This window comes from Vollenhovia emeryi, unplaced genomic scaffold, assembly GCF_000949405.1.
Source record: "Vollenhovia emeryi isolate VEMERY1.0 unplaced genomic scaffold, V.emery_V1.0 DF939233.1, whole genome shotgun sequence".
In the NCBI taxonomy this organism is placed as follows: Eukaryota; Metazoa; Arthropoda; class Insecta; order Hymenoptera; family Formicidae; genus Vollenhovia; species Vollenhovia emeryi.
The window spans coordinates 365,183-386,823 of NW_011967133.1; the positions used below are offsets into that span (position 1 = coordinate 365,183).

Below are 21,641 nucleotides of genomic sequence, written 5' to 3' on the forward strand. Positions count from 1 at the left end.
TCTCTCTCTCTCTCTCTCTCTCTCTCTCTCTTCTCTCTCTGTCTGTCTCCGTCTCCGTCTGTCTCCGTCTCCGTCTGTCTCCGTCTCCGTCTTCGTCTCTCTGTCTCTCTGTCTCTCATTTCCATCTTTCCGCTTTAGAACGATTGTGTTTCCAGTCGCCCTCTTTTCTCTCTCTGCTGCACGGAAAGAACAATGTAGCTGCTGTAGCTAAAACTTAGCAAAATAGGGACAGCTAATATTTTTAGTTGTGATAGCTCAATATTTTGCTACGACAGCAAACCGTTTGCTGTCGCACCTAATACAATAGGCACAGTAGCAAAATATTGAGCTATCACAACTAAAATATTAGCTGTCCCTATTTTGCTAAGTTTTAGCTACAGCAGCTACATTGTTTTTTCCGTGTGTCGTCTGCCTCGTTTTTCGTCGCTCCCGCCTCTAAATGAGGCTATCTTTCAATATCCTTCGGACGCAGATACCTAAAGACAGGTACACCGTAAGTGCCTGTATCTCGCTCGTTAATAAAGTATCACATTACCGCCTCTTGAGCGTGCCATCCATTTCTCGCGGTTTTTCTCCCTTTTCATTCTCGGCGTCGCCCCCCGCGCGTCCGAGTCCCGGCCAACCGTTGGCCTGGGCGAACGAGATATCGTCGAAATTGTTGTATATCTCGGTCGGAGGTGCGTTATGGATTAAATACGCACTTGGCACGGGCGTGCGGCGCATATACGTGTACGAAATGAGCGTAAACACGAAATGCAGCTTTACACGGCGTATAGTGATGTTAATGAGCGAGGGGACGTTAGCTACGAAATTCTTCCGTTGATGATCGCGCACAATGGAGAGGGCTCGATCGGTTTCCGGCCTCACCGTTGGATGGCGGCTCCGCGCGCGATCCCTACGCCGCTGCTCTCCTTCTCGAGATCGCGTCCCTTCCCCGAGGACCGTTGCTAAAATTTGTCAGCGAACGCGAACTCCTTTCTTTACTTTACGGTCGATATCACTTTCCTTCAAGGAACCGTCGATGCTCCGGAACCTCCGCTCTCACGTGCGTGCATTCATTGCCATAAATTTCGGGCTCTTCAGAAAAGAAATACGAGATACGAGCGAGATATAGTCTCTCGCCTTTTATTACTTTCTCCTGACTCCCGGCGAAGGGAACGGCAGGCGAATTGATTTCGCGGAGAGATTCGACCGGCTTTGGTGACACAGGGTAGTCTAGAAGCGACGACGAGTGGCGGGCGGGGTCCGTCCTTTCCTTACTGCGCACTTTCTTACCCCTCCGCGCTCGATTCCTCCACCCCCGACGACGACGACGACGACGACGGCGGCGCGGCGCGGCGCGGCGCTGGGTTAGTTCGCATCGCGAAAAAGGCGACGGCGCATGCTATCCTTGCTGTACGCGACCACCTCGCGTCCGCTCGATTAGGCGCCCTATTAGCGGCAGCATCCGCCTATGTGTGCGCGCGCGTACGTGCACGAGGCAAGACGCGCGTGGACGACGTACCACGCACCGGCGTACATAATGTACCACGCGTCGCATCGACGCACGGTTAACGTTCAGTCGACACGGGGCTGCCGTGCCCGCGGCCACTTGGACAGCGACGACGGGGACAGCGACCCTTCGCCGCCGCCGTACCTCGAGCGCGACATCCGATAGCTCGATGTAGGTATTAGATAAGATGACGAGTCGTTGACGGCTACGCTTCGCAGTATGCGGCCGCGACCGCGAGCGCGGCAACCGACAAGGCGCTCTCTCTCTCTCTCTCTCTCGTCGCGATAACGCGGATAACGCCCGGCCGGAGCCGCTTCGCCGCGCCTCGCATCCGAGCCTTCTCGATATTGTATCTGGACGTTGACTCGCGCGAGATTTCAACCGAAATGGAGCGTATCGGACAAACGGACGGACCGACGATCGTGCACCTTGATATCGAATTAGCAATAATTAAAACGGCTTTATAGTGACGTCAATATAACGATATCGTGCTCGTTGGCGCGTGACGCCGAGTTATCAAATCGTAAAGTTTGCGATTGATGCCGGACATCTCGCGAAAAATATTGTTTGTACCGATACATCGGGACGCCGCGTCGCTGCGCGTCGCTCGGCGTTGTTGTGGCTCGACTCGTGTTTCTCGCGAGCAACGAAACGCTTCCGCGGCGGCTTCGTCGACCGGAGATTCCAGTCTATCGTGGCACGGGCGTCCCACACGCGGCACGCGTATATCGTCCGGTCGCGATAGGTTTCCCTGGGATCAAGTCGGAATAGACTAAAAAAAGGGGGGTAAAAAGCCCTGGCTGAGGTATTTTTTCGCAACAAATGTAGAATAAAATATTTAGACACTAACACCCTGTCACGGCTCTTAGTCCTTTATTCCTTCAAATTTGTGTCTATCACATTTGAGCCATACGAATTTTATTAATTTGACAATTTAATTATTTGCATATATTTTGTTAAAAAGAACTATTTTTATCTTATTGGAAATGGTAAGTCGCCAGTGATAAAAAACAATAATCAAAAAATATAAACGACCTAGGCTGGCAAATCTCTTTATTTAATAAATTACGACGTTTCGGCCAGTAATACTAGCCCTTTTTCAAATATGACTTTCGCTAACCCTATCGATTGTTGCAGCAAAAGATAGGAAACAAGTCGGGGAAACTGTTTCCCTTTGGCTTTATATTTGACTAAACATTTATGTGTTGGTGCACAGAGTGTTATAATGGATCTTTTTATTATTCTGATGGATTTATATTGAATTTATATGTACTACGACTTGTTTCCTATCTTTTGCTGCAACAATCGATAGGGTTAGCGTAAGTTATATTTGAAAAAGGGCTAGTATTACCGAAACGTCGTAATTTATTAAATAAAGAGATTTGCCACGCTAGGTCGTTTATATTTCTTGATTACTATTTTTATCTTCTCTACAAAAGCAATACCGTGAAATTGCGCCAACTAAAATGGATATTTCTACAAACTAGATAATTATATTTGATATTGAAACGTTACATCCAGACAATCGAGCATAAGACTTCCCTGGAATCGCGTCTCGTCGGAACAGATGATCGGAACCTTGAATAACCACGGTGAGAATAGACGCGCGCGTATTGTGGCGGAAACTCGGAAATCCATTGCATCGTCCGAGGTTCCCGGCGATAAATTTTACCTCAAGGATGGATAGGCGCCTAGCCCGATATCCTGGTCTCTCGTGGTTTCCATGTCGTTGAGACCCGCGCGCTGCCCTGACGCGAGCCGCGAAAATGCCCTCGCTTGCTTATCTCAATTTCGCACGCCGATACTTATCGCTTATATGATTTCGTCCAAGAATGACTTACCGCTTTTACGCGCGCGCACGCGGTGTGACCGATAGTAGCCTCGGCTAGTCGTCGGCCGGTGCTCGTTAAGCATTACCTCGCGCATTCCGATCCACGTTAGATCCGCTTTCTAACGGTTTTCCGCGAGCCGGCGAGTCAATCTCGCGACGCAATATCGCGCTGTTACGCGGAATATTATGCGACTGTATCCTCCGTTGTTCCGTCACGACGGGTCGGCGTCCAAATTGTCGCGGCAACGTTCCGATTCGTCTCGCGTCTTTTTTCACCGATAGACTAAGCTACGGACAGCGTGTAATCACTCGGGCCCACGTCTTGAAAGCTTTCAGAGAAGAGGTCTCTTCTATTAGGCCCGGTTTTCCATTTTCTGGAGTAACATTTAGCCAGACATCGATAAACCGATGGGTAAACCGCCCGGGGCGTTACTGGGCATTACTAGGCATTGTTCGGGCTTCCAGGCTTGCTGGGGCATCATAAAGATAAAATAAGATAAAGTAATGCCCACTCGACATTAGTAGGCATTGTACTCTCTAAAATTTGTGGAGTGAAAATACTGCCATGGAGTGAAATGTTTACTCCACTGGAGTTAATATTCACTCTGTTGGAGGAAATATTCACGCCAATAGGGTGAACATTTCACTCCATGGCAGTATTTTAAATTCACTCCACAAATTTTAGACAGTACATACATGATTTTGGTCAATTTACCTCTCGCCTTTATCTTTTCTACCCACTCGCTATTATCAAATTCATAAATATGAATGCGATGGAATCCAGCAACCAGAAAGTTACTTGGCTTGACATAAGATGACTCGTCGTGATTCTCGGGCACAGACGGGCTTCGAACTCGTGCGAATTTCGGCATTATCTCGCTCTTGGTTCCCTCGATTGAATTGAGTTTATAGTCACCGCGTGGCCGAAGGCCAATGTGTAAAACGCGGAAGATCAAGGATCGATGAATCGCGCGTCGACGTAGCTGCATGGTTCGCCTATGACCTTACCGTGGAACACGCGCGAAATCGCAGCGTTAAGCAAGTGCTATAATACATTGCACAAGGCGCGATTCGTGATTCGCATATTCGTGAGCAGTGGTGGAGGAAAACTTGGTCGACTCGCCATTCGCAGTGATTCGCTGGCCGAGCGGTTTTTTTCCCCCCACGAAAACAGTGGTTTTGTCGAGTAATATTGAAACTTGACTGATTTCGTAGATCGTGCAATCAAAAAAATTTTTTCCTTCTTATTCTTTTGACTAATATGTAAGTTAATTTATTTATTTAGTTCATATTTATTCTTATTTTTTATTTTTTATTCCTTTGACTAATATGTTAAATTAATTAATTTATTTATCTTATATTTATTCTTATTTATCCTTATTTATTCTGATCTATCTATATTCTGTCTTGATATTTATTGACTCTCTTGCTTGTACACAGTCTACTAACATAGCGATATTGGCCAAACGAACGATATGAAATCAGAAATCATATGACAATTACGAAACACAGGTATAGATTCACGATTTACTCTTGTTATAATCTCCCTTGGTTTACATTGTATCTATACTGTATTTATTTTATATATAAGTTTAGTGACGAGTTATATACGATTACAGATTACTTAAAAAGGATCGAAATCTAGGACCGAAACGTCGTTTTTGTGTTGAATAAAGGCATTGGCCAGTGTAGGTCGTTTTTTGAAAAATACTTATCATAATTTCGTAGACTTACGATGCAAGTAATCGTGCAAATAAAAATGCAAGTAAAAAATAAGAAAATGTAATAACAGCTAAAGGTTAAAAGTTGTCCAAGTTAACACGGACGAAAGGACAAAAATGATAAACTGCGAATCGTGCATTACGAATTGCGTATAGTGTGGCGCTAGCTTTATTGGACCACGCGCGCGAGTTTTTCCACAGCTCGAGTTCTCGCGCGCGCGGCTAGGCATGTGGCAATGTTTTGGCTCGCATCGATCGCCCGCCCCTTATACTGCGGCGTAGTATCGCCTCCTTGCCTACCTCCCTCGCCGATCCACCCACGCCCTGGTTCAGTCAACTACCCTCGGCTGGCACGCAGCGATTCTCAAATAGTCAGGTGTGCGCGAGTCGCTCGAGTTTCTTATCGCGTTTCTGGACGATGCTCGATGCTTGACGTGACTGACGTAAGTCTGTCGATTTTACCGCAATCGTGTCGCCATTACGAGACGGGAACGAGTCAGAATTAGCCGCTGACGCTGTCGTTCTCCGGCGGACTCTGGAACGTATTATTTTCATGGCGTTGCCAGTGGTACGCGCGTTTGAAGAGCTACATGGAGAAGCCCGCTGCTTCACGGCGTACATATAAATAACAAATAAATGCATTAAAACGTTTAATTACGATACAGCGCGGTATGAAGGGAATTTGGATAATTTGTTATATCTTGATATGTCGGCGAGCGAGTAATTTCGCGGAAAATTGCGAGGAAATTGCTTGTAAAATTCACGGATTGGTTACGGTGATAATTATCGGCGAGTCAATTGTCGATCCTGCAAATGCGGAAAATATGCGTTACATTATTACGCTAATTATCACATTTAAATCTAATTTGTAGCGCTGCGGATACCGAAAGAAAAAAAGTAGCCGTTATGCTGATCGCGTGTCACGTTTATCGCATCGTAATCTAATAATTATACATACATGCCGGTTTCATAATTGTCGTTATGAATACTTATGAATGCTACTGAATAAATTGATGCCAATTTCTCCCGGAGATATCAACCGTGCGTAACGGGAGGCTCCGATGGCCGTTGGAGTCGTGAGAAATCGGCGAAACGATCGTGTCGGAAGTGCGCGAAAATGGTGCAAACTGAGGAGAAAATCGCCACGCTCTCTCTCCCTCTCTCTTGACGCGAGGCGCGTAATTTTGTTTGGACAGCGATAAAGGTAGCTGTGTTTGTCGCTTCTCGAGTGTGACGCTGTATCTCATTCCGCCGGCTTTATCGGCCGCGGCACGACAGATTAGGATTCCCCGCTGCCTCCGATGTTTGCCAAAACATACTCTTTTATTTTAGAACGCTGCTTTCAGAAACATCGCGGCGCGTGCAAACATAATCAATCCTGAGAAAAATATCTCCGATGGCGCATTGATAGCACGACGGCGGGCAGCGGTGGCGTCGCGACCTTCGGATCGCGAGGGAAGCGTCACGTTTCGAATATCGCACGATAATGACGTTCGTTGTACCGAGATATATTTTGTATACGGTTATTCGTGTGATCGTCGCCCACCTCCTCCGTACAATCCGTACGTCGCTGAGAGAAACGGGGAGGAAATGAGTTTCCTCGGGAGCCAATGTGTCACGACTAATTGACACTGATAAGGCCGTTTGTTGCTTTTAGAAAACTGCTGAGAATAACGGAAATAAGTGAGTATGATATAATATCGACCAACTCCGTATCTCGACGCGCTTGATTCATCGTTGAGAAAGCTATGCTCGATCGCCGTGCCACTTGATGACACAGCGTCGTGACGCGACGAGTCAGCAGGGTACACATTCTTCGCTCACATTAGACGACGGTGTCTCCCGTAATGAAAAAGAAGGCGATAAAAGAATCAGCTGGAGGAAGGTGGACGCGAAAACATGGCAAGCGAGCCGCGATCTCCTTATCGGCGAGCCTTAGATCAGCGGAAACGCAACGATTTAACATCGGCGGGATCTTTGGCTGCGATATCTGGAGCACGCGATGACTTGAGCGGTAATTGTGGGCTGGAACTGTGGGAGGGCGACATCGGGCAGGAATGTTGCGAATAAACAGCGAGGACCGCGAGCGCGAGTGTTTGCGGCCATACCGGAGAGTGTAAGTCGCTCCGAGCGCACGCCGTTCTCCTTCTCGGATTGGTCGGAGATAGCGCGCGACGGACGCGAACACGTCTGCGAACGGTGTCGATCGACCATCTCCTTCCATTCAGCTTGTCCTCGTGGAAGGGACGTGGAGAGGGGCCGGCGAGGAGACAAAAACGTCAGCGCGGCGTGACGAGAACGAAAGCACCGCTTAACGAGAAAGAAAGATAAGCGACTTGGCGCGGCGTTACGAAACGCGCCTTTAAAAGAAGGCGACGAGTCGCCCACACTGCCCTTGACTGCGTAGTTTTTGTCCCCTTATTACTTGGCGGGAAGACGGGAGTTTAATTCAATTTCCCGGATGGAGCAACGTTTAGATACGCTATCGCTTTATCGTATCAGCGTGCTTTAGATGGTATCTCCGCGTTCGCACCGTATCTGCCGTAAATGCGCGATTGCGAACGTGCGATACCTGATTACAGCTATACATCCAATTAACCGCGTACATTTTTCCGCGGCGCATCCGATCGATCGTGCGCGACTATCGTTGCAATTACGTGCGGAAAAGAAATAATGGACGGGCGCATCGTGCGTTTTACAAACGCTCCTCGGGGCGCACGGCGTTACGTAACGGCGAAGAATCCGCGAAACCGCCGAGATGGCGACAAATCGCTCGCTGGCAATTGGATAGAGTAATTTGCGAATTGTACCACCTCGCCTCAATCGACAACTAAACGGATTACGGTGCGACGTTTGGCAAAGAACGGACTCGAGCGGTCGATTGGCATCGGCGGCGGGTGGGTGTCGACTGCGAAGCTGCAAATGCGACAGCACAAATACCTCGTGGTGGAGAAGGCGGACGGCGCGGCGCGGCGACTCGGACAACCGCCGGCGTGGCGAGTAGCGAGTGAATGAAGCCCGCTTCCTCTCCCTCGCCCTCATCTTGGGGACGGTGTGCCCCTCTTGGAGTTTCGCGTCGCCCTCGGCTGCCGCCCCACCACGTCGCTCTCCCGCTCCTCCTTGTTCCTCGGCCGCGCGCGAGCCGGTCCGCCGCGCTCGCACGCATTACGCACGCGTTATACACTCGCGTGCCGACGCCGCGCCGGCGATGCGTGCCCGGCGCGTATACCTACGAGATGCAGTTGTGGGCGAGCGACGCCCCGTGTTTTGACGCGGTGGCCGATCACCGTGCAAAAGGATTTCGCGCCGTACGGAACTCGATTATTCCGAGCGTCCCATCAGCTCGATTCCGACCGGATTATCCTGCTTACCGTCCCGCAATTTAGCAAGCCATTCCTCCGGTAATAGTTATCGTCCGATTTGATATCGATCCGCGACACGAATGAAAACAATTTGCGCCTTCGCGTTGATAAATATTTCACAGACGCTCGTCGCGTGTTGTCAAAAGAGGGATACGTTCCGAGGATACGAGACTCGATACGAAGCCTATCTATGGCCATATCTGGCTCGTTGGTCGAATCGGTGAGACGCGCCCGCCTAGAGTGTAGGGAGGTCCAGGGTTCAAACCCTGGGCTGAGGTAATATTTTTCGCAAGAAATTTTCTCTATTGTTAAAAATGCCAATTGAAATTATAACTTGACATTTTCGAGCTCGCGCGATCGAACGCGAAATTACACAGGTCTACAAAAAATGGGATCATGATTGTTGTTGGGCATAATAGGTTTGGGGTCGATCTGAGATCAGATTCGTAATCAGCGACTCCAAAAACCCATATATACAGTTTGCAGTCCAGGTTTTCGGGTTTATAGTTCAAAGTTTACAGGTTTAATGTGAATGCTCATGAGGTTGTTGGGCTATACCGGCGCAGGGTTTGGAATTCATCATGTTATCTTAAAATGGCCGTAACTTTGCAAGGAAAAATCGTAGATGACCATTCGACAGCTCATTTTGAAAGGAAAGAGTAGTACTAAATGATGCAATTAAAAGAAAAGAGCTAAAAAATTTTGTGCGTCCTGTACATAACCTCAAAAGTAGCCCAAAAAGCCATTTTTCGAGTATGTAACTTCAAATATCTCAAAATCCTGACGTGATGGGCCAATTCTGACCTCGGATTCGAATTCTACGCAGAAAATTACTTGGGAAACGACCCCCAGCTGCCCAACAACAAAACCTTGTAGACCTGTGTTATTGGTACCGATGACGAATGCGTCGCGCTCGTGTGTAACGCATTCTCGAGTCGTGTTTCGCATTCGCTTACTACAAATAAAACTATGAATAAGACGACGTAGGTGGCGGACCTACACGCGTTGCGTGACTGACTAATTTACACATGGCTGTATTCATACATACGGAATACGGCACACGGTGCTGTATTCCGGCGGCACATTGCAGCGAAATTTTGCATATCGTAACGCGACGTTTTTCAGTCGTCGGTGCCGCAATCTCATTGGAACTGGACAATTCCATATCTCTACAATTTTCTCTGCAACGTTGCCGCGACGTTGTAATCTTACTAAAAGATTCTACGAGGAAACTTTGAATTGTTCATCAGACGATTATACAGATGATTAAAACTCTCGTAAATAAAAGATCCGTTAGCGCATATCAAGCTGACCGTTGACGCGACAGAAGTGACCGAGTGGTCGAACGTGTGATTTAAGCGTGGTCCGATTTACACAGGACAACATTCCCGCAACGTTCCCGTAACTTTTCCATGCCGTAGCCGTAGGGAGTGCAGACGCGCGTCTGCACAGATGCGGATGCTAATTTATTTTCGCGCGCAAAGTACGAGGCGCGGATACGTAGAAACTCGGAGAGGGCAGATCAAGGGGGTAACCGCTAGCTAAAATATTGTTCCACCGATTTCATCCGATTACAAATAATCTCATCTAATTGCAAATCATTTTTTTATATGCACGTTTCAACTCGCAATATCTTTCTCTTGTTTTACTAACAAGTATTTGCTTGTAGTAGGTAATTTCAGTTAAGATTTTAGTATTTGTTCATGTGTTTCCCTTCGCTTTCCACTTTTCTCACTAGTCTAATAGCGAATTCGGTTGGTTGCACTAGTGCGCACTAAGTGTGCACTAGGCCTTGTTTCCAGTCAATTGTTATATTTAAAGATCATCTTAAATACCTCTTGCAATATTTCTTACCCAGACAAATGGTCTGTACAACGTTTACACGGATCACTTTTTGACTAAATACTCTTTGAACGTGTATTGAAGACAAAGTTAAATATAAGAACAGGCTATAAACAGGCCTTAGTGTGCACTCAGTGCGCACTAGTGCAAGCAACCGAATTCGCTATAACCGTGGTCTTGACAAAAAGTAATTTTGTATTTACTGTTTATTGTTGCAAATTTGCGCGCAAAGGTGCATCAACGTTTCAACTCGCCGTTGTTCCAACAGCGACTACTTCAGTCTTATTATGAAGACAATACGCGCTTATAGGTGTCAACTATGATATATATTTGGTTACTTACTTTCATTTAATTATTTAGTCGGATGGGAACGTAATAATGGGGATACATTGTGGAGATGATACTGTGTTTTAAGACTGACAAATCAAGTCGGCGCGCAGTTCTCGATCTCGAGTACTGTCACGATAGGTGGCACTCGGGAATCAACATTAGACTGTTTATTGCGATGAGTATTGCCATGTGCCTCGGTGGTCGAATTGGGTGAGACGCCCGCCTAGCGAGAGGGAGGTCCAGGTTCAAACCCTGGCCGAGGTAATATTTTTTCGCGATAAACTTAGAATAGAATATTTAGACACTGCCACCCTGTCACGGCTCCGAGTCCTTTAAATTCTTTGAAATTTGTGTTTAACACATACGAGCCATACTAATTTATTTATTTGGATATTCACTAAAAGAAGTAAATTCTTTTTGGACAATAAAAACAGGCTGAGAAAATGTTGAAATTTAATGTTTATTGTCCAACGAGTGAAGACAGTTGACAATGACGACAAAACGATTACACGGGGATTTCGTGAGGATTTCATTGTGATTTCGGAGACACTGTCCCACGATTACATCAAGTGGTTACCCCCTTGGGACAGATCGCAGAGGAATTCAGCGAAGCGCGAATCGAGAAACGTTTGCGAGTGTCGTTCGCGTCAGGTCACGATCGTGGAGGTACAATCGAATCTCTCGGTCCCGCGTGCCACAGCGTGCACATCTTGTTACGGGTGACAGCGTGACCCTCTTCATACGTGATAAATGAATTACCGTTTATTATTAAGAGAAATCTACGCTTAATCGAATCACGTTACTTAACCCGAGAGTCACGGGCGAGCAAGACGATGTTGGTGCGATCAGACGCTCCAAATTTTTTATTTTGCAACCACTTAGCTGCCCGTGGGATCGCGCGCGCGGCCATTCTCACTCCCGTCGCCACGGTGCAGCGAATCGCGGCCCTCTCGGCGCACTTCCAACATCACGTTTCAGACCGACGAATCAGTTATTTACGCGTCGTACGATTATGACGCGAGGGTATTGTAATTAAACAATTACCACGTCAGTCAGATGCGTGTAGCAGATAAGTGGTAGCTTGGATTAAAACGAGATTCCGCGAACGGAAGTGAATTCTTTTTAATACATTTACCTTCATACACTTTTTGAAATAATTCAGTTGAAAAGCTGCAATTTATTTTCAAGAAGCGGCATCGTTATTCAGGCGGTATAGCGCGTTTCCTGCCTTTTCTCTCTCGCTCTTTCTCTATCTCGTGTCTAGCAGTATCTCCTGGCTGCGTGTACGACCAGCTTTCCGCATAATGAAAAGCAGCGTTTGGCACATCGGATGCCGGCATCGTAAACAAGGCGAATATTGCATCTAGACACACAACTGGTTGGTCATGCGGCTCTTGGAGCTTAGGGTTTACCTTTCTGTGAAGAGTTTAGTAATCTTGCCGTATACCTTGCGGTATACCTTGCCGCGGGCCGAGGTATACGAGGTCCGGGGCATCTGCTCGAATCTACTTTGCGCCCGGCAGTTTTATACGTGTGTACGCCGACGACACGCGGTGTTGCTATGGCGAACGTGTTGCATCGTCGATTCGTGCAGCCCAGCTTATTCGATAATTTGTCAATCGCACGCACGTTATTGCGCGCGCTAACATCACCGCGCTATAAATATTGCCTGAAGATATTGTCACGGAGCGTCGTGACCTCGGTGTACGATGGATAAAAGTTATAAAAATGTCTAGAGCGCCGCGGAGGCAAGGGTTATACAAGGCAAGATCCGGGGCATCTGCTCGAATCTACTTTGCGGCCCACAGTTTTATACGCGTGTACGCTGACGATACGCAGTGTTGCTATGGCGAGCGGGTTGCATCGTCGATTCGAGCATCTTACTCGATAATTTGTAAATCGCACGCACGTTATCGCGTGCGTTACACCACCGCGCTATAATTGCTTCTAGATATTGTAACGGAGCGTCGTGACCCCGCGGTGTACGATGGATAAGAGTTATAAAAATGTATAGAGCGCTGCGGTTCGCGTAAAAAATGCGCATGAAAATGAGTGCGTGATACTCGGGGACAGTCATCCGAAATTAGCATATATAAACCACTTTGGGCGCAATTGATTTTGGCGCGACATCAATCTCTCTATTGTGTGTAATTTATCGTGAAAAATTGTGGCAAAACATGCCGAGGGGAATATCCGTGGAGAGGGATGAATCCGGTTCCGTGTAAACAGGCTTGATTAAATCCCGCAACACCCTCGGGCTGAACGTTCGACGAGCACCTCCTTCGCGAAATATTATCGTCGGCGAACCCGACGATCGAAACTGCGGCGCAGTTTATCGAACGTATTTATTCGGTCGCCAGGTAAATTCAATTTTTATCCAAGATATCATCCGCTTGTTTTTCCTCGCGTTTATCGTCACCGCGATCTTGTGCAAAACGAACGGAGTAATGTAATTTTAAATGGCATCGCGCTCTTGTTTAAATTTCAAAACAGACACTCCATTTTTATCATTCTCGGGACAAAGGAAAAGAGAGAGAAAGAGAGCATCTCTTTCGCGATGCGGCCCGTATAATTCGTAATATCTGCACTGGACTGAAAAAACGGCGTTCCCTCGCTTAACTATTTGCTTGAGTTAAAATGTTATCGTGCAGAAATGTTGTCGTGTACATTCGCGCGAGTTAATGAATTTCACGTCGATAAGATCGGGCCACGCCGAACATATCCTCAAAACTGACAATTATGTTATTTTCCAGTACGTCCCCAACCCGCGACCCGCCGTCGTACGATAATTAGCGGCAACCCTCGTAACGGGATGCATTTTTTTATATCACGTCATTACGCGCACGGACTGTTAGTTGAATGGACGCGCGCAATATTCATTTGTTACGATATAATTTATCTTCGCGAGGCATTCTTTTCCACATAATGACCACAATGAATGTGACACACGCTTGGCGCCGGTGATCGCCACACGCTGCAGATAACGATCGTAATTACCGTTTATTGACGACTGCATAAATGTTGCTTGGGAGACTCGTCATTATAGCTTCCCTTCTCAAGGTGTAACGTACGCAGTCTTTGCCGTGCGGTGCCGCACTCGTCCTATCCTCTAATGAGTATAAAAATTAACGTTTTCAAGTGTCTCATTTCCTACGGTTACGTCCAAACGAGCCTATATTATGAGCGTATGTGCCAACGTACATTTCTCCTTGAGAGCCAAGCGACTCATTTAATTAATATCGAGGTGTACAAGGTGCACGGTGGGTAACTTGATATTCTTTTTCGTTCCAGGACGACAGACTGCCCAGACATCGCCGAGGAAGCAGGACCGTCGGTATGGTGAGGAGTGCGCGCTGATCGGCGTCAACTCGCTCATCTCGAATCGGCGGGCGTTTGGTACAGTTGATGAAGTCGTCTGGTGTAACGACCCGCTGGAGGTGACCTGCCGATCTTCCAGCACGGTTGATTGATATATCGCCTACGTGCGTGTGCGGTCTCTCTGTTTCGCGATACGCCTACGAGGTCTCTGCCGCGCGGCTACGAACGGGGGTCAAACGAAGCCGACGCCGACAAACGCGCGTCAGGGTCAACGTCGGGAGAGACAGAGGAAGAGAGAGAGAGAGAAAAGGTCTACGACGTCGTGGAGCGATCATCGTCGAAGCTGTGGCCATTGACGCTCGAGCCCTCCGTTCGCGCGTACATTCGCGAGAAATCAACCAGGGAGAACGCTGCTGTGGCGCGAAACATCGCCGCGTCGACGGCGCAGAGATGCGAGCGAGACGCGACGCTTTATCCCTTTTACTCTGAACTCGCGGAGAGAACGTAGGATCGTTTTCCCTTCGGGGAAGAAGGTTCGTTCTTCCTGCGAAGATGAACTTTTCGGGCGCGTGCCACGCACGCAGACTGGGCAGCGTAGACGAGTCGAGCACCGTTGCGGCCCTCTCTTCTTCGGAGGCTAATTTCTCCACCTGCCACTGCCATTGTCCATCGTCGAGTTGTGGCGCGTTCGAGAAAGACGATGGCGTATCATCCCTACCGTCACCGGCGCCGGCGACAGCGTGCGATCTCTGCGAGCGTCTTCGCGGATGTTACGATTCGGTGGACGCGACATGGACAGGGGACAGCCACGTGGCTCACCGATCATCGAGGCGAAAACGCGACAAAAACGATTCGTTGGCGAACGACTCGGGGGCGATCGTTGGGAAACGCGACAGAACTTTGAGGCGCGATAGAACTCCGCTCCGTGAATCGTCCGCGAGATGTGCGTCGAGCGTAGTGCGGTGGATTTTCGCGGTCAGATTCCACCGCGATTTCAAATTGACCGAATGGCGGAAGCTCCTCTGGATCGTTCTGCTGATACTCGCGGTACCCGACCTCGCGGCAGCGCACGACGCCGCCAACAGCGGCCCTAGCAACAGAGACGGAGGTAAGTGCGCTCCTTTCTCTATTTGCCCAAGTCGATCCATATTTTCAGAAATATCACTGTCAATATGCACATTTCTTACTCGATCGTTTAAATCGCCACGCGCGGCAGAGAATTAGGCTTTGTGCCAGTAAAGTACGCTGTGTAAATCAAATCCGAGGGGTAAACCGCCGAGGGCGTTGTGGTGTACAGATTTGCGGCATTACTGGGCGTCACTAGGCATTTTTTGGGCACTAGTTTGGGCATTAGGTCTTGCAGGAGCATTATAGTGAGATAATAAGATTAAGTAATGCCCACCAGGTATTAGTAGGCATTATCCGAGTAAAAAATTGTTAGGGCTAATTCAGGCTTTTCAGGGGCCTGATAATTTATACGTATTAGGACCCGATTAATATTAGGGAAAATTGATCAGGACCTTTTCACAACCTTATTAATGTTTTACTCGGGGTAATGCGTACCGCGAGTAATCAGACCCCTAGAAAGTTTGTAACAAATAGTTTATAAGAACCTTATAAGAAAATATTATCAGGACCTCATAAGAAAACACAAGCTGGCCCTTTCAGAATATTAATCCTTATCCTTAATTCAGGCTTACCGAGCAGAGATTTAAAAAAATTTAATTTTTTAAACTAATTTTTTAATTGTGTTAAATCATACGGTGTCATAAAAAAATATATTCAGGTCATTGAGCTTATCCATGATTCAGACAACTCGTTACCGGAACACAATCGGCTCGCCTCTTATACTAATGCGGGATGATTTTTACTTGCGAGGAAACCTAACGCGCGGTCGCCACGTCGCAGCAGCGAGTGGTAATAGTACTATTCAGGCTAACGTTTATCAAACCCTATTATGAGGGAATTCGTGAAACTAGGGCATTCTTAATGATATCAATATGGCCCCGATGTAGTAATAGTATACTATTACTCTATAGAGCATCCCTGAATTCGTGAAAACTAGTGCATCTTTAACAATATTTAATAAGGTCCTGACGTGACAATAGTAGGGTATCCCATTTTAAGGAATCCTGTTATCATCCTTACCGGGGCCTTCAACTGCCTGAATCAGCCCTAACAATTTTTTACTCGGGTAGTGTACATGATTTTGATCAGCGATTTACCCGTCGATCAAATCGATGCAAAGAAGAGACTGAAATGTGCATTTAAAGTGTGAATCAACAGCTTGCTATTGGTCGAACTTCCATATTATCTTTACGTACAGCTTCACAAATCTTGGAAGAGTGAAGCAACGCGAAGCGTAAACCGTATTGTTAGATCATGTATAATGCAGCACAAAGCATCAGGTCAGACGGAAACTCGTTCGCTTAAAACTTGGCGATTACGAGATGCGCATATTTACTCTAAAAAGTTGCGAATTTCGTAGTAACTTTTCGGATGACTGATTGGAGTAAAATTTCGTTAGAGACCGACGAGAAAAGAAGATTGTATTCGAGTTACAAGTTTACTCGCTTTAAACGGCAATTTACATTACGTGGACGCTGAAAAGACACGGAGAGATTTTACGTTCGCCGATATGTAAGTCGGCAATGTTGTAACAATCTGCGACACAAAAAGAAGCCGGCTTCGACACGATAATGCACACTTTTCGTGTCGCACTTGCAACGAATTAACGATGCAGGCACGTAGCGCGTAAGTAACGCGAGACTCGCGAGGACATAATCGAAAATATGTATTTTTTATTACGTTTGCGGATAACGTGTAAATTTATACATTCGCTGGTGCAACGCTTTCTCAATCGCCTTGTGAGCCACTAATTGGTTACTAATCAGTACAAAAGTCTATGAGGGCATTTTTATATTTGTTTCGATCGTGTTTAAATGTGAACAACTGACCTTTCGAGGGAAGTAATAATTCTTGGGCGATAACTAAAGTAATCCGAGAGGAGAGCAGAGATGTGTGTTTTGTATATATAACGAAATTTTACGACTGTACCCCGGAATGATTGACAAGTTCGTTATCGCGCACAAGCTGTCCTTTAGGCCATGCTAGCAACTCGCGCGAAATCACCAACGTTTCAATCCATTTTCACCCTGCGCTCGTTCGTTTATCCGAGAATTTTCAACAATATATTCATTGACCGCCAATATTACGTTACGCGAAACATGATCGTAGAATGGTTCTCCCGTCATTAAAATCTGTCGTTTAAATGACGATTGATCAGTGATTGATATAACGTTTCACAAAGTATTTTGTACGTGCGTTTTGTGTAAAAATAATAAATGCTAGGTTCGATCGTTAATTGCTAGCCGGAGATCATTCGTATGGGATTGGCGCTCGTTAGAGGAGAATAATGCCGAAGGCGTTGAGCATTGAGGAGAAGGTATGAATCGCGTACGAGCATGTTTTAAAGTTGTATCCAGGAGATTATCACGACTGGTTTTATATTCCGTTCTCCTCAGACTCTACCGTTCATTCCTAGAAGTCTGAGTTCGCCTACGCGTAAGCCTGTGTTGATATATAAAGCGGCGACGCGTCTCGACGCGAGTGCGCCTAAGGTGCACGTCGTCGTAATGGCAAATTAGCATGTAGGCACGCGATTTGCCGCGAGACGGAAAAGATTGTCAAATTTTTTTTATTACTATCCTTTGTGGGATGATGTATCGATTTATTATATTCTGTTCTTGCGATCTCTGCGAGTCGACGCAAAAAGTCTCCAAGGGGTGTATTCTGTAAGCTGCGTAGCACTGTAGAGCCAGGAGAAGGAGCGAGGAGCGAAAAGAGGAAAGAGCTAAAGAGTTTAAAGAGACGGAGCTACAAAGCTTATCGAGAGAGTCTCCTTACACAATTTAAGACTCAGCCGCCCGTAGAAACTGGCACAGCGGGTCCCGAAAGCGGGTAAACGACGTATGACGTCGGAAATGTCGCTCGAAATCTCGAAACGTCAATCATAATGGGCTCTCAGTCTACGCTTTTACAATTTTGCGACACGATAATGGCTGCCGCCAGCAAATACAATTGACTGTATAACGATGACTGATCAGTTCACTTAGGCTTTGCCCAATGGATATTACGTGTTCGGACCGTCCTGGGGGACCAAATTTTATTATAAAGATCATAAATTTTTGAAAATACGGTACCGATAATTCACAGTGGCGAATGGCACAATGAACGGTCAATAATTTTGTATATTTAATAATAGACGTGAAGATATTCTTAAATACCGAGGGGTAAACCGCTGAGAGCATTGCGTGGTGTACGGATATGCCGCATTACTGGACAATACTAGGCATTTTTGGGTATTAATTTGGGCAGCTCCCTTGCTGGATCGTTATAAAGATAAAATAAGGTAAAACAAGCTAAATAAAATGAATAAGATTAAGTAATGGCCACTGGGCATTAGTACACGCACCGGCATAAATGCTGTCCCTATCCTTGTGAGGTGCACGCACACAACTAGAGTCCCTGTAGTGTGCGTGCACTTCACAAGGATAGGGACAGCATTTATGCCGGTGCGTGTACACACAGAAAAATATATACTACCTGCAAGTAAATATTATTTGTTCCAAGTATTTGATAAGTTTATATATCCGCAAATCTATCATAATGTCGTCGCAAGTGTTAGATTTACTCAAAACATATTCTGGTTCTTAGTACGTCTAGTACTTCAAACAAGAATACATAGAATTATTGGAAGCAAAACAATTTTGTTTCTTCTGATTTTATTAAAAGAAGCATACGGAATTCTTCAATAAGTTTTATAATTTTCTTCAAAGAAGAATAAATTCTCTCTTTGAGTATAAGATGACAAGCTTTTCTAAGACTAGTATATCTTAAAACTATTATTAAGAAAATATTCTTTGTTGAAGCAAACTATTACTTAAACGGAATAAAATAAACTGAGTAATTACTTTTCTTGACTGTACAATAATATTTTTCTGTATGTAGGCATTGGTGTACATATATGATTTTTGCCAGCGGTTTACCCTTCGTTAAATACGTTAAATATCGATAAAATGCTCTTTTGATTGCAAAAATGATACACGTTTATTAAGCTTGTAAGGTGTATTTCCTAACTCGCACCAATATTGCAGAGAGTTTCCTTAATGCGGATCCATTTTCCCAAAATATGCACATTCCGAGGACAATGAACTCGTTTTACGTTGCAGTCCCGAAATTCTCATATGGCGTAGTCATATGAGAGCCCTCTCTGAATGTTCTTTCGCTGCGCTTTTCGAAGATTGAATTTTAGCACTGCTACCGCTATGTGCACACTGATACAAGCTGATACTATTTGAATTATTTTTTTACTGTAATCAAAGCTATGCTGAGAATGGCGATAAATCAGTCGAAAAGAGTTTAAAATTCTCATAGATGTGCCCGTAAATATGTTTCTTCTCCAGATATAGACAGAGCATTGTCTACCTGTTTTTTCTTTCCTTGGAAAGGTCCCTTCTGGTCAAAAGTCGATCTAATTCGACGGTATGCTCCCTCGAGGTAGTAGGTGCTATTGAATAAAGAAAGAAGAGCGGAAAGAAGAGCACAGAAAAAGAGAAGGAGAAAATAAAGAAAACGAAACAAAACCGAGAGAAAATGGAAGAGAGAGAGATAGATAGAGATAAAGAGAGGACAAGAGCGGGCTGCATACCCCGCCACAAAAAGGCGGGCCACCTTCGTCGTGAGAACAACAGAGCTGGTGGCATTCCTGCGATGCGGTGCGATGCGCAAAATGCCCTCGGCCCTCGGTCTTCCTCGGCTTGCACCAAGTCATCTCCCCCTTTCCCCGTCGAATCGAGTCGAAAACACTTTCGTGCATTTTCCGCGCCGTCTACTCGGTATGGTGGCCGTCTTTAGCCCCGCGTATGTATCGAGTTGCCGGCAAGGAAGGCAAATCGAGTGGCAAGTTACCGTTATATTTACCTCTTCCATATACTAGTTTCGTTACTGAAATAAGGTAAACAAGGGAAGCGTGCGCCAGTGATGGCGTAATTGAACATTGATCGCGAACGTAGATTAAAGTGAACAAGCAACTTGCATAATTATATTAATTATACATATATGTATGTCACTGCTTGGTCCGTTACACCGGATGCCGAGCATGTTTCTCCGCAGGCGCGTTTCTTGTAATCTTCGTTATACGACCTATAATAAAAAATATCTGGGATAATTCGCTTCCGTTGGCGTATTTTTTTTTGTGCTCGATTTACATTTTGTACAACCGGGAGGAACGTCCGGAAAATTCCAAGCGCAACTGGTGGATCGTATTAACCCGCCCATTTTTATTCCGGAATCGAGTATCAGGACTGAATTAGATTTCGACGTTAGTAATCAAGCTTTACAATTGGTACGACGATATATAATTCAGCGAGGATGCAGTTGAGAATTACCTGAATATATGCTGGAGCCGTACTATATTAGATTCGCGTCTGTGCTTTTGATAAATTTGCCTCGGGGTGACATTCATAACCGTTTCTTGTCCGCAATTGCCGCGACAATATATAAATTCAGCGTGGATTATGCAGTTAAAAATTATTCGAATATACTGGTCGGTACTATATTAGTTTCGCGTGTGTACTCTTGATAAATTGCTCGCGGGACGACATTCATAACCGTTTCTTGATGAATAAGAATTTCTTGTTTATGCATGGATGCATGCAGATACATGCGTGTAAATAAGCAATCTTTATTCCTTAAGGGACGACCATGAATACCATTCCCTACGCTCGCATGTAGACGACCTGACGGAAGGTGGTGCGTTACCGACGATGGCGAGGAGAAGAAGCTATTGAGATCGCACGCGAGAGAGAGAGAGAGAGGGAGAGAGCAAAGGAATGGGAGGTATGGTCTAGGGGAAGCCCAGAAACGGAGGGACGATAAAGGTTGATGTAATTAAGGCGTGTCAGCTCGAATATTAAGTGGCGTGCCTCTACGGTGAGCGGAGACGGAAGTCGTTTGGTGACATTATTTATAACGATATCTATTTGTACGAAAGACTAACGGCTCGACGACGATTCGTATATAAATACGACACGGGATGAATTTATCTACAACGAGAACACGTCAACCAAGTCACAGTCTACAATAGAGATTTAAACCCTAAGCCTTAAGAAATTGACTAATCACAGTCGCGTATTCTACTCGTACTTGACCGTGATTGGTCAATTTCTTAAAGCCTAAAGAGCTTAAATCATCTTATTGTAGACTGGGACTAATCGAGTTTACGTCACGTGCCAAAAGCCGATGCATAGATATTTAATCTTTGAATCCAAGTCAACTCGTCAGGCGTATTGACACAGTTGATAAGTTACGGGGAGTTAGAGAATTGGACGGGACCGAATGGCGGGACCGCCGAATTATCGTAGGCGTGGTGAGGGTGCCGTTGCTCCTACCTCGATGTTACGAGGGGGGTGACGCCGTGCCGCAGCTTGCAGAAATTTCAATCGCGATGCAGAGATGCCCGCGAGGCGAGCGAGTGCACCGCCGCGCCGGTTGGGATGAGAGAAGAGAGTGCGGCCCGTCTAGACGGCGACTTCCGGTATCCACAGGCACACAGGGGAGGGTCCCGTTGACCTCCGGACGCGCGTTGCACCTGGCGCTACGTGTACTCGGTGTACTTGGGTCCGAGGTGTTTGTCTGCGCCGTAAAGACGCGCGCCGTGCGTCGATAAATTTACGATGCGTCTT

General features: G+C 46.2%; 1 protein-coding gene across 4 annotated transcripts in view; it reads left to right on the top strand.

Annotated features, from left to right (window-relative positions):
* LOC105560323 (insulin-like receptor) overlaps positions 1-21,641 on the top strand; it is a 55,643-nt gene that overhangs the window by 8,086 nt on the left and 25,916 nt on the right. For 3 of the 4 annotated variants that reach the window (XM_012009345.1, XM_012009343.1, XM_012009342.1), the window contains exon 2: positions 13,870-15,004. In XM_012009345.1, coding sequence (XP_011864735.1) covers positions 14,449-15,004 — 556 coding nt within the window. In that variant the 5' untranslated portion in view covers positions 13,870-14,448. Of the gene's footprint in view, positions 1-1,419; positions 1,664-13,869; positions 15,005-21,641 lie in introns of those variants that run through there. The other variant, XM_012009344.1, reaches the window with a different exon arrangement.